The 13,701-nt window shown below is 45.7% G+C and overlaps 1 protein-coding gene across 1 annotated transcript; it reads right to left on the bottom strand.

The window, feature by feature from the left end:
• Positions 1-2,302: 2,302 nt before the first annotated feature.
• On the bottom strand, positions 2,303-9,233 carry LOC135976706 (uncharacterized). The gene is made up of 6 exons (XM_065573832.1): positions 9,070-9,233; positions 8,027-8,368; positions 6,368-6,679; positions 5,077-5,190; positions 4,941-4,990; positions 2,303-4,082 (listed from the first exon to the last, which is right to left on the bottom strand). The coding sequence occupies exons 1-6, from the start codon at positions 9,110-9,112 to the stop codon at positions 4,035-4,037; spliced, it is 909 nt and encodes a 302-aa protein (XP_065429904.1). The 5' UTR covers positions 9,113-9,233; the 3' UTR covers positions 2,303-4,034.
• Between the last annotated feature and the right edge of the window lie 4,468 nt (positions 9,234-13,701).

Genomic DNA, 13,701 nt, shown 5'->3' with positions numbered 1-13,701 from the left:
TTAAAATTGTGATTTATCACTTTTAATTTCAGGGGGTTTTCCTGGTCCTGCGTGCTGTCTGTGGGGAAGTGTGCAATCTGGGAGTAGCAGCAGTCAGTCTGGAAAAGAGTCAGCCTAGAACAAGGTAGGTGAATTTTTCCTCTCTGCCTTAGGGAGCAGCCTGCTTTGTCTCTCTCTGTTTTTGGTTACTGTGTGTTATCATTCTGGAGTCTAATAATAAAAGTAGTCTTAGGTTGCAAACTTTCAGCAAGAGTATTAGATGTTTATTATCTAACTTCTCTATTGTATGTGTGAACAACCACCAAGAGGCATATAACAAGATTTTAGCAAAGGATGGAGGAAACCAACAAACAGGTTCATTGGGCATTCTGGAAAGGGTGAAATTAGCAAAAATACACCTTAACTTGTGTGTTTAATTATTACAATAGATTATGAAAAGGACTGGGGGTGGGGCTGTCTGGGAAAGCAATGAGTGGGGCTAGAATATGAAAGTGTGGTGAAGTCACCCCACTCTGGAAAATTTGGGGCAAAACCTACTTTTAGGACACTTATTTCAGATATGTGCATAATGCATGTTTCTTAATGTAATATGCAAAATGCCTCATAGAGAGAGCCAAATGAAATGCCCACTGAGAGATTCCAAATCCATCCCTTCTAAACAGTTGTCACCCCCACAGTCTGCTGCTTGTCTTGACTTGAACATTAAGGCGGAGAGTTGCAAAGCTCCATCGGGGATTTGATTGGCCAGATGAATTGAGCATCGAAATTGCCCTTTCAAACCTCAGCCTCAATGAAATCCTACTGCAAATCAGGGCCAGAGCCTCTGTGAGCCCACTCTCCTGTTATCCCATGTTGATCTTCAGGCCACATATAAGCTGGCCCAGCCTGGAGGTTGCTCTAAACTGCACCAGCAGGTCATGACTCCCAAAGAGCCATTTGCCAACTGGGGAGACCCCGAGTGCAGACTGCTCCGGCCACACCCCACATGCTGTAGGGCTGCAAGGGCTGGCTCTGCTGCCTTTACACCCCCGGCACGTGCAGCCAGTTCCTGCTCCCTTGATGTCACTGGAGCAGCACCAAGGGACCAGGATGTGGGCCAGGGTCTGACTCGTGTCTCATTGATACCTAGCTCCAGGGGAAGTTGAATGTGGTGCAAACACCTCTCCTGACCTAACTGGTTCACTGGGACTTCAGCACTTGCTTGAAGAGAGGAAGGCTGGTGCGGTTGTTAAGGTGCTAGCCAGAGTCTTAGGGGCTCTCCGTTCAAACCCCTGCTCTGCCACAGGCTCCGTGTGTGACCGAGGGCCAGTCACTTACATCCCAGTGACTTTCAAGCTTTAGTCCCTGTTGAAAGTGGGACTCTGCCTCCCAATCACTTAGGGGCTTTTGAACATGTTACCTCAAGTCTCTCTGGGCCTCCACTCCCCAGCTGTAAAATAGGGATAATTCTCCCTTTTCTGCAGCAGGGCAGTGAGGATAAATAAGTACACGGCTAAATTAACAGAACTTTGCTGAACTGGGGGCCTAGTGCCATAGATGTGCTTTGTGCTGCTACATTGGCATCATACCATACAAAGGTCCTATTGACCAGGCAAACCTGGAATTTGAGTAAACTCCATGCCCCCTGCAATGACAGTTCCTGGCCACCGAGTCTGGGCCCGACTCCTGGCAATGGACGTTGCAACCTGGCCCATTGGTCTCAGGTTTGGCACATCTGTCCCTCCGTTTCCATCTACAGAGGGGCAGTCGCACCAAACTGAGCAGCACTGTGACCATGTGGGCCAGATTGCAATGCCCCAACCTGGACCCAGCCCCACGGGACAGAAGGTGCCACTGCAGGGTGAGTCCAGGGCTTTCCAATCCCCCACATGCCCTCTGCTCCCTCCCTTTGTTATGGTAGTTTTCCTGCACCTCTGCCTGAAATTTTTTAACAATTGCCATGATGAAATCGCAGTGCTGGCGATAACAGAAATCTAGCCACTTTGGGGCACAAATACCTAAATAAGGCACCTAAGTCTCATTTTCAAAAGTGATGTAAGTACTTGGTAATCTAAGTCCTGCGGACTTTCAATGGTATCTAGGCTCATGAAAACCAGATTTCAAGGTATTTAGGTCCTTAAAGATGCAGATAGGGCGGCACTTAGGGATGTTTGCAAAAACAATGGGAGTTTTCGCATCCAAGTCACTTGAGCATGTTTGAAAATTTGCCCTAAGACTACTGCTCCCAGTCACACTTCAATGATACAAATTCATATTACACGTGATCTTCTCCAATATAAGTCTATTAAAAGTCAAGACAAAGTTACTGTCAAAGTTTTTATTGATTTCATTAGTATATTATGTGTTACAAAAACAAATTGACCCTTCTGTGTCAAACGTGAAGAGAGAGAGAGAGAGAGAGAGAGGCACAGCAAGGACACAGAAGGGTCAAACGAACTGAAACCGATCTTATAAAACCACAGGCTACAGGACATGCTTGCTTGCTGCAAAGGGCCAAACGTTTAAAAATAGCTGCTCGGAACGCTGCACTTGCTGCTGTGGTCAGTTTCAGCCCACTTATTTTGCCACTTTTCTTTTGTTTGTTCAGCTAGCAAAGTGTTTGGGCTGTTTGCTTTCTCAGGTCTCTCTCCTAGCTTTTGGTAACAAAGGAAGTATAAACTTCTGCCCTCAATTCATCTGCAGCCAGGGGATGGTTAGAGCAAAGGTGAAGCAGAACAGTCCATGAAATAACTGCAAAAACTGGAATTTACTTTTCAGCAGCGTGAAATCAACAAAATGTTCTGGCACAAGCCAGAGAAGTTGAGAAATTATATCAGTCTGCTATTTTCATCACACTAGGTCAAGCAGAGCTAGTGCATGTCTGTCTACCCAGGCTGGGAACTACCCCCCCAGCTGCAGCGTAGATGTACCCTTAGCTACCTCCATAAGGGCCAGATTTGTACAAGTGCTCGGCGCATTAGACACCCAATGGACGCTGATCTCTTGGGAATCCGGCCATAAGAGTGCCAATGGAGGCCGCTGGGTGCTGAGCCCTTGGAAAATGGTGTTATTTGTTTGGAGCCTATTTAGGAAATTCTGGCCCCAGTGGTGGGTGCTGATCTCTTGGGAACATCATTCGTAGTAGGCAGAAGGTACAATGCTGTCTACACAATTGCACCTTTAACCAGTCTTGTATGCTGTTGTCTGACCCGTCAGAAAGCCCTGGTACATGCTGTCTCTGCACTAGATGTTATTTTGCGGTGAACTATCTCTTCCACATTCTACAATGTGTGACGTCCTGGTGGTTATTTTGCTATTCTGAATCATTAAAATGTATCCATATTCATTCAAATGCCGCAACAGATCCCCGCATGAGGCGTTCGTCACCTGAACTGACCAGGATGTTGGACCTTTTGCTCTTAAGTAGCGTCCGAGAAGTGAGCTTTTAGATTTCATCTTTCAGGATATTGTTTGTTACAATCATGCTGTTCGCCAAGTTTCTTCTTTTGTCTTTCATGGGTAAAGCTTTTGCATTAATCGTTGTGTTAAGGTTTGGAATTGAGAATGAGAAAGGAGCCTTTTCAATAGGACATTGGCTTTCATGATGTCTGGTAGTTTAGGACAGTTCTGCCGTTGTTAAGATGCTCTTCCATTTACTTGTGCAGAGTTTTAGTATCATTTCCAGTGTTCTGGAGCCGGAAGGAGCTAATCCCATGAGCAGTCAGAAGGAGGTGCCCTACGGTGAGTGAATTCTGTGACGGGGGCTATGGTGCAGGAAGTGACATTTTTGAGATGAGATGTAAAATCAATGCCCCACGAACCTGCAGGCAAATCGCTAATGACCACATGTGGCTTTTTTGCAAGAATGGAGGTGTCAGCCCAGACTATGGATCAGAGAACTGACTATGGCAGTGGTTGTATTTCAAGCAAACGCACATCACATCATAGCACATTACAAACATGAGACTCTCTGTATTTCTTTCGCTTTCTCCTTCATTCTTTCTTTCTGTATCTCGTTTTAAAAAATATAAACCACTTTTGTGAGACTACATCAGTCACAGAGGAGCATTGCTGTTATTGTACGTCAGAGTCGCATATTCAGTCTGAAATAGAAAAAGCAAAGATCTGATATTATTATTAATACTTTGTATTAGAGCAGCACTTAAAAGACCCAACAGAGACCGAGGATCTGTTGTGCTGGGCTCTCCACACACACCTCACCCACCTTCTCTCTCTGATATCCTGGAACCATCCAGGCTCCAACAACAGTACGTTACTAGACAGGGTGTTTTACAGGCTAGGATCATGTCAGCAACCCTAGGCCACATTCTCATCTCTGTCGCCTCAGTGCATACGGTGGCGCTGGGGTTGTGGTGGTGTCCTATGGATTTGATCCCTTGACATTAAGTCACTTAGAGCATTTCCATTCCAAACCCTTCTGACTTCCTCTAAGAAATTTCTCCCCAGCCTGGATTGTTCCATGCCCAGCTTCTCCCAATGAAGAATTTTATTTGGAAAGTTCCAAGGGAATCAGCTGATTGGCTTTTGTGTTGTCAGAATGTGAAGAACATATTTCAATAGTGCAGATTTCTCCTTTGTCATTGGTTATTTTTTGTCCTGGGTACTGAGGTTAGTGTGTAGTGGCTGGGTGGTGTTGGTGGCTTGTGATATACATGAGGACAGACTAGATGATCTGGTGGTCCCTCACAGATATATATACCACACTATTTCACTATCCCTGATCTGCAGCCATCTCTGGGGTGGAACCCAGCAATTCTTCTGAACCAATAACCCTATACAACACTTACACTGGAAGGGCAGAGAAGAATAAATTCAAATGAGAATTCAGGAAGCAATGTGTAGATACTAGGGTAGGAAATCAGTTAGGACACTGGTTCTAGCCCCCTGTTATTAGTATACTGTATCTTTCTGATGTGCCAAAGGCTGAGAAAGCAGTTTACTTGTGGGATCTGCCTCATTGGTATTTCCTTCTGTCTTTGCACAGCTCTCCCTGGTGGATGAAACAGACAAAGGGACGGTTATAGGGATGAGTGATGAGTGGCTGCTTTACTGCAGACAGAGTTATGACTGAGTTACCTCTGATGGGGCACTTTCTCCAGAGCAAGATCAACAGCTGGATGAGGAGAAGGATGAAAATACAGGGCAGCTCAGCGTAGAACACAATCCCACAGTCTCCAACGTCTTGTCTCTCTGCAGAGTATAGAAAACTCCTATCAAAACAGAAGGGCCCCTGATCTGTATCTCCCAGATAAGATCATGGCAAAGGGAGGTCCTTTCCCCAAAGCTCCACACCCATTACTCCATGCTCTGTAGCATGCTGCCCTCCTGTATGTGAAGGCCGTGGGATGTGCAAAGGACGGGGGACAGGGACCTTGCAAAAATCATAGGCCAAAAGTCTGCCATGTGAAATCCCCCCCCACTTTCTCTCTCTCCACCCCCAATTCCTCTAATGTGTGGATCTTTGAGTGCTGTGGTCAGATTCCAGGTGGTTCCTTGTTACCCCAGCACAAGTTTGTGACAAATGCCGAGGCAGTTAGGAAATTAAATGTCCATTCGGCAGGCTGGACACACCCGTCTGTGACAGCTGGAATTCATTTGCTTGGTGAAGGGCTCGACTGCACTTAAAAGTGTTGCCACTGTAACATGGCTGCATAACTCCTCCTGGCTCAGGAACTGAAATAAGCTGTGCTGGTGTAAGGCACCTTTATGCCGGTATAACTGTGTCTACACTAAGGCTTTTACTGGCATTACTAGGTTGGCAAAAATTCAGAGATGGAGACAATCCTGCTTCACTGAGTGCCCTCTAGCTCCTCCTGGCCACTGCAGGATTGTTCCCTGTGTTATGTTCACTAGTGCTTTGTCCAGTCCTGTTACAGGGGCTTCCCGCCCTGCACTGGGCATCTGTTCCATTACTTGTTAGATCTCGCTGTCAGGCAGTCATTCCTGACATTCATCCCGCTCTTCCCTTTGTTGATTTCCTTCCCAATGCTCATAGTTGTTCCCCTTTGGCTCACCCAAGTGACCCTTCTGTGTCCTTGCTGTGCTCACATGGAGGGGACGGCTCGGGCTACTTGACCAGAAACCCATTTCTCACCACTGGGAGGGTTGAAAAATGAAGGTTTTCAGAAGGGCTGGGGGTGGGAAAGGTGGGTGATGGGGAGCAACCGTAACTGTCTGCCCCACACTTCAAGCACCCTGTCAATGGTTTCCAAACCTCTCCTCACTCCCATTAGTTACCATTCCCCTGAGCCATCCCGTCTGATTCTGTCTATTCCTCCAGCCTGGAGTAGATGTTGCTGACGCACGGTGAGGGATGTAGCACAAATACCCAGGAAGGCAGGTTAGATTGGCTGATACAATACTGGACCTGTTTCCTTGGAGACTGTAGCATTGATGCTTCTCCCCGTGCTGCTCTCCTTGGCTGTGCAATTGCATGTCGTCTCCTGGTTCCACGTCTCAGAAGGGATTGTCGTTAGGCTCCAAACACTAAAGACCCCGTTCCCATCTATGGCTCCAGCATCCATGTGACCTTCAGACACCTCCTCACCCATGCCCCAGAGAACTGCACTCCAGGGAGGAGTGAAATCCGAGAGCAGGCAGAGCAGAGGAATGAGGGGGGGAAGCTCAGCATCCTCTGGGGTGGAGGGAACCAGGATGGAAAGTCTCGGCTCGGCGGCATCTAAAAGAGAGTCACAGAAACTAGAGATTGGAAAGATCTGTTATCGGTAGCTCAGCTAGTCCCTATTCAGCGCCTACCCCTGCCACAGCCAGTGCAGGATGTTTTTAATGTCTAATGCTTTGTCTGTGCCAGTTTTCAGTGTCTTACACTGTGGGGCCAGATCCATCGCTGCTTGGAGGTTTGTCCTGATATGAGCATCATGGATTATTTGCTGAGTGCTGACAGCATGTTTGGTTCAGTAGAAAGGCAGAGGACGAGCTGGTAAGTTTGGTGGTGAGGACACCAGACCAGGAGTTAGGCAGCCTGAGATCTATTCCCAGCTCTGTCTCTGACTTAGTGTGCGACCTCGGAGACAAGTTCACCTGCATCTGTGCCTCAGTTTCCCCAACTGACAAGTTATGGTAACTCTACTTAGTCACTTGTGCAAGGTGCTTTGAGATCTATGGATGAAAAGCCTGATAGAGGAACCTTTCTTGCTTAAATATTATAGTCAGTCTACATTTTCCTATTATTACATTCATCCCATTGGCCGGAGATACAGCCTCTAGTAGCACCCAAAGTAATTCCATGCCTTGTTTTTTATGTGCAGTCTTTGGAATATTTGCACAGATTGTAGATCAAAAATATATAGATATTACTAGTTGTACATTGAATTATTATGTTCAATTCATACTGTGCTGCTTGAGAGACGATGAATATTCCCCTATCTGAACACATGGGTGGAATCTTTTCATGAAACTTGGTGAATGCCTGAAAAAGAACCTGATTAATATTAAAGTCTTAATAGGATAGCAGGACATTTGAAACATACCCCATGTCCTAGGCTCAGACAGTTTTAATAGGAATCATCAGCAAGTGTGACTATCTAATCTGATTCCTAATGTAACATACCAACTAGAAGGCAGGGAAATAACACCTAGCACTGATGTGGTGCTTTTCATCCATAGATCTCAACATGCTTTTACACAGGAGACTCATCGTCTCCATTATACAGATGAGGAATTTGAGATGCAGAGAAACCCAAAGTCAAATTTTCCAAAATGTCCCAGATTTTCAAAAGCTAGGTTTTGATCAGAGTGTTTTAAAAGTCCGGTCATTTATTTGGGCACCGAAAGGGGAGCTGTTGGGTGCTGATTTATTTTAAAGATCTCACCACCTCTGTGCCCCGTGTTTCAGGAACAGAACCCAGGTCTCCTAATTCCAAACCCTATGCCCTGGTCACTGCCTGGACCATGCTGCCTCTATGCACAAATACCGATTGGTCACAATCTAGCCAAAAAAAGATGATTTTTTTTCAAACACCACCTAGCATTAGGTTATCATTAATCTGAGACACTGAAAACTCACCTGTGACAATTAGTCTGGTCCCATTCCCAAAGTTGGGCTGTAGATGCACAGAGGTAGAGAGGCCACAGTAATAAACCCCCGAGTCGTCTCTTTGTATGTTACTGATAAATAGAGAAAACGTATTTGCTGCAGTGTTCACTTTACTTGAGTATTTTCCATCTGAAGGTTCAAACTCAGAACTCTGATGAATCCCATGTAAACTTCCATTCTGTTGTTCCTTGTACCACAGAACTCGCCATTCTTCTTTTGATATTCTACAATCCAGCTGTGCGGTCTGTCCAGAAGTCAGCCACAGCTGTGCTGGGCTTTGCTGGATTTCTATCCCTTCTTCCGAGGCAGCCACTGTACAGAGGAAGAAAGGAGTGTGTTAATACAGTGAGTACTGGACAAGCCTGGGCTTTTGTCATACACTATCCATAGCAGATGATCCAAGAATAATATAAAGAACATATTTATTAAATATTCATTTTAATTTTTCTCTATTTCTAGCCATTTGTTTTGTTAGGATTCATGTAGCCAGTGCGGGAATTAATGTAATATAACAACAAAAGACAACCGCAGAGTTCAGAACCCAGGGGTACATACTTCCAGTTCCCAGCACTAATCACCAGGCTACGCATCCCTGCTCGTACTTACCAAAATCAATGGTAAAAAACCTTCATTTGGCTAGATTGTACATAGGAGAGGCTTTTACTAACATAGCCCTTTGTGTTTCAAATTCTCCCTTTGATCATTCTGCAGAAAAATACATCAGCCCATATGTAAAAGATCAGCATAAAAGAAAAATAGATTTGCACCCCAATCCAGGATATTAACCAGAAACTATTCTCAAGGTGTTAATCTCTGGCATTCAGGTTATTTTAAAATAGAATATTTCCTCACCTTTCTTTAGATTTCAATTGATGGACTAAAAGATGTGAATTTCTCTCTCACCAGGTTGATATTAGAACCTCTTGGAATTGCAGAAGGATGTTATGTATAAAGTTAATTGTTTTTAGCATGGTAGAGAACAAGCATGAAATAAATCAGGTTAAAATACTTACTCCACAGATAGACTATAATCATCCCAACTACGTGGTGGGACATCTTGTGCCTTTCTTCAGTAATGAATAGGTGATGCTGTGAGACAGACAGACGCCTGCTAGCTAATGGATCTCTTGATGAAAGACTTTTGTCACGTGGAGAGGAAAATGTTCTGCTTCCTTTTAAAGATCTGTGGGGCAACATGCATGACAAAGGAAGAGGGTCAGGAGATATTAATAACCCCATTCAAAACCAGCAGAGCAAACCTGGGAGAAAATATTCCTTTGCCTCCAAAATCTATAAGAGAAGAATTTCAAGCTCAGACTAGGTAACAGCATGGTGTGTGTCTCAGATGGAATATTTGTGTTATAATTGGATGCCCATAAGAAGACATTCTTCTGACTACAATTCAGGTGGAATATTTTCTGTGCTTCAGGGATTCATAAGGTCAGATGGTATTAGCACCAATAAAAAGGCATAAAAAGGTTCATGAAAACTGTGTTAAAATTGTCATTTATCACTTTTAAATATCAGAGGTTTTTCCTGGTCCTGCGTGCTGTCTGTGGGGAAGTGTGCAATCTGGGGGTAGCAGCAGTCAGTCTGGAAAGAGCCAGCCTAGAAGAAGGTAGGTGAATTTTTCCTCTTTGCCTTAGGGAGCAGCCTGCTTTGTCTCTCTCTGTTTTTGGTTACTGTGTGTTATCTTTCTGGAGTCTAAAAATAAAGGTAGTGTTAGGTTGCTAACTTTCAGCAAGAGTATTTGATGTTTATTATCTAACTTTTCTGTTGTATGCGATGAACAACTACCAAAAGGCATATAACATGCTTTTGGAAAGGATGGAGGAAACCAACAAACAGGCTCATTGGGCATTCTAGAAGGGGTGAAATTAGCAAAATAACCCTTAACTTGTGAGTTTAATTATTACAATAGATTAAGAAAAGGACTGGGGGTGGGGCGGTCTGGGAAAGCAATGAATGGGGCTAGAATATGAAAGTGTGGTGGAGTCACCCCACTCTGGAAAATTTGGGGCAAAACCTACTTTTAGGACACTTATTTCAGAGATGTGCATAATGCATGTTTCTTAACAAAATGTGCAAAATGCTTCATAGAGAGAGCAACAAGAAATGCCCACTAAGAGATTCCAAATCCATCCCTTCTAAACAGTTGTCACTCCCACAGTCTGCGGCTTGTCTTGACTTGAACATTAAGGCGGAGAGTTGCAAAGCTCCATCGGGGATTTGATTGGCCGCATGAATTGAGCATCGAATTTGCCCTTTCAAACCTCAGCCTCAATAAAATCCTACTGCAAATCAGGGCCAGAGCCTCTGTGAGCCCACTCTCCTGTTATCCCATGTTGAACTTCTGGCCATTTATAAGCTGGCCCAGCCTGGAGGCTGCTCTAAACTGCACCAGCAGGTCATGACTCCCAAAGAGCCATTTGCCAACTGGGGAGACCCCGAGTGCAGATTGCTCCAGCCACATGCCAAGGGCTGTTGGCTGCAAGGGCTGTTGGCTGCAAGGGCTGTTGGCTGCAAAGACTGGCTCTGCTGTCTTAACACCCCCTGGCTCGTGCAGCCAGTTCCTGCTCCCTTGGTGTCACGGGAGCAGCACCAAGAGACCAGGATGCGGGCCAGGGTCTGACCCGTGTCTCATTCATACCTAGGTCCAGGGAAAGTTGAATGTGGTGCAAACACCTCTCCTGGCCTAACTGGTTCACTGGGACTTCAGCACACGCTTGAAGAGCAGAAGGACGGTGCGGTTGTCAAGGTGCTAGGCAGGGACTGTGGGGCTCTCCGTTAAATCCCTGTTCTGCCACAGGCTCCGTGTGTGACCGAGGGCCAGTCACTTACATCCCAGTGACTTTCAAGCCTTAGTCCCTGTTGAAAGTGGGACTCTGCCTCCAAATCACTTAGGGGCTTTTGAACACGTTAGCCCAAGTCTCTCTGGGTCTCCACTCCGCAGCTGTGAAATGGGGATAATTCTCCCTTTTCTGCAGCAGGGCGGTGAGGATAAATAGGTAAACAGCTAAATTAACAGAGCTCTGCTGAACTGGGGGCCTAGTGCCATAGATGTGTTTTTTACAGATGCATTGGCATCACACCATACAAAGGTCCTATTGACCAGGCAAATCAACTTAGCTAGAATTATTGGCGTGATGTTTGCAGTAACCAGGAATTTGAGTAAACTCCATGCCCCCTGCAATGACAGTTCCTGGACACCGAATCTGGGCCCGGCTCCTAGCAATGGACGTTGCAACCTGGCTCACATGGTCTCAGGTTTGGCACATCTGTCCCTCCATTTCCATCTACAGAGGGGCAGTTGCACCAAACCTGAGCGGCACTGTGACCATATGGGCCAGATCACAGAGCTGGACCCAGCCCCACAGGACAGAAGGTGCCACTGCAGGGTGAGTCCAGGGCTCTCCAATCCCCCACATGCCCTCTGCTCCCTCCCTTTGTTATGGTAGTTTTCCTGTACCTCTGCCTGACATTTTTTAACAATTGCCATGATGAAATTGTAGCGCTGGCGATAACAGAAATCTAGCCACATTAGGGCACAAATACCTAAATAACTTGGACGCCTAAGTCTCATTTTCAAAAGTGATGTAAGTACTTGGTAATCTAAGTCCTGCTGACTTTCAATGGTATCTAGGCTCATGAAAACCAGATTTCAAGGTATTTAGGTCCTTAAAGATGCAGATAGGGCGGCACTTAGGGATGTTTGCAAAAACAATGGGAGTTTTCGCATCTAAGTCACTTGAGCATGTTTGAAAATTTGCCCTAAGACTACTGCTCCCAGTCACACTTCAATGATACAAATTCATATTACACGTGATCTTCTCCAGTATAAGTCTATTAAAAGCCAAGACAAAGACAAAATTACCATTTTTATTGATTTCATTAGTACATTACGTGTTATAACAAGAAATTGAAACCAATCGTAAAAAAACCACAGGCTACAGGACAAACAGCCGTGTTTGCTGCAAGGGGCCAATTGTTTAAAAATAGATCAGAACTGACTACTCGGAACGCTGCACTTGCTGCTGTGGTCAGTTTCAGCCCACTTATTTTGTTATTTTTCTTTTGTTTGTTCAGCTAACAAAGTGTTTGGGCTGTTTGCTTTCTCAGGTCTCCTAGCTTTTGGTAACCAAGGAAGTATAAACTGCTTCCCTCAATTCATCTGCAGCCAGGGGATGGTTAGAGCAAAGGTAAAGCAGAACGGTCCATGAAATAACCACAAAAACTGGAATTTACTTTTCAGCAGCGTGAAATCAACAAAATGTTCTGGCACAAGCCAGAGAAGTTGAGAAATTATATCAGTTACTAAATATCGACTCCATAGCATGTTCTAGCAGATAGAGCATTGGACGGAGACATGGGTTCTATTCCCGGCTCTGCCGCTGGGTTATCTTGGTAAGTCATTTCACCTCTACGTGCCTCAGTTTCCCCATTTGTAAAATTTAGATAACGTTACTTGCCTCCTTGGTAAAGCATGTTGGGATCTACTCATGATGAGTCTAGAATTGTTACTATAAAAGAGGAGCCAAACAACGTGCACAGGTACCAAAGCCCCCCCATTCAGGGATTAATCATGGTGTATTGTGCTGCATGAAGTGTTTGCAGGGCACCCTCAATGCAGCTTCCTGCCCCACAAATTCTGGGCTAACAAGGCCAGATCTTGAGTTCCTTGTGCACCCAGCACTATTCCACTCGAATCAATGGGAGTTTGGGGTTGTGCAGGATCAGAAACTGCACAGTTTGGAGGTAGGTGGCAACGCTTGAGCTGTTCTAGAGTCTGGAAATTCAGGCACAGGGATTTCCTGGTCTGATTTCTTGAGCGAGCCGCACGGTGAGCGTTCAGGATTCACTTTAAATCCTCCGCGGGCCAGATCCTCACTAGGGTAAATCAGCATCAGTTCGTTGGCGTCAGTGGCGCGATGCTGTTTCACAGCAGCTGAGGATCTGGTCCCAAATTACTGTTCAGTATCATGTTGTCAACCAATAAGATACAGTGATGGATAAAATACTGAGGCAGCAGGGAGATGCGCTAGCCCCTGAAGGCCATTTCTCAAGTGTTCATCACCCCCAGTTGGGGCCACATTCTGAGAAGAGCCCAGCTCCCATTTAGGGTATGTCCACACTGCAGCTGGCAGGGTAGCTGCTCAATGTAGCGCACTGAAAGAGAGCAGTGTGGTCACGGCGGCACCGGTGGCAGCTCGGGCTGACCTCCGAGTGCAGTTATGCCCGACCTTCTGGACACGTACTTGTACAGCTGGCCTGAGCCACCGCCCATTCCACTGTGGCCACACTGCTATTTTCACCACACTGGCTCGAGCAGAGCTAGTGCATGTCTGTCTACCCAGGCTGGGAACTACCCCCCCAGCTGCAGCGTAGATGTACCCTTAGCTATCTCAGTAAGGGCCAGATTTGTCCAAGTGCTCGGCGCATTAGACACCCAATGGACGCTGATCTCTTGGGAATCCAGCCATAAGAGTGCCAATGGAGGCCGCTGGGTGCTGTGCCCTTGGAAAATGGTGTTATTTGTTTGGAGCCTATTTAGGAAATTCTGGCCCCAGTGGTGGGTGCTGATCTCTTGGGAACATCATTCGTAGTAGGCAGAAGGTACAATGCTGTCTACACAATTGCACCTTTAA

This window comes from Chrysemys picta, chromosome 20 (genome assembly GCF_011386835.1).
Source record: "Chrysemys picta bellii isolate R12L10 chromosome 20, ASM1138683v2, whole genome shotgun sequence".
Classification (NCBI taxonomy): Eukaryota; Metazoa; Chordata; order Testudines; family Emydidae; genus Chrysemys; species Chrysemys picta.
The sequence above is the reverse complement of the archived record's forward strand: the minus strand, read 5'-3'. Positions and strand labels throughout refer to the sequence as shown.

Bases quoted from the DNA above. Each gene is read 5' to 3' on its own strand.
- LOC135976706 (XM_065573832.1), bottom strand. From the start codon at position 9,112: ATGTCCCACCACGTAGTTGGGATGATTATAGTCTATCTGTGGA. The intron at 8,369-9,069 runs GTAAGTATTTTA...TCCTCTGTACAG, and splicing joins GATTATAGTCTATCTGTGGA to TGGCTGCCTCGGAAGAAGGG. The intron at 6,680-8,026 runs GTGAGTTTTCAG...ACTCTCTTTTAG, and splicing joins GACCAGACTAATTGTCACAG to ATGCCGCCGAGCCGAGACTT.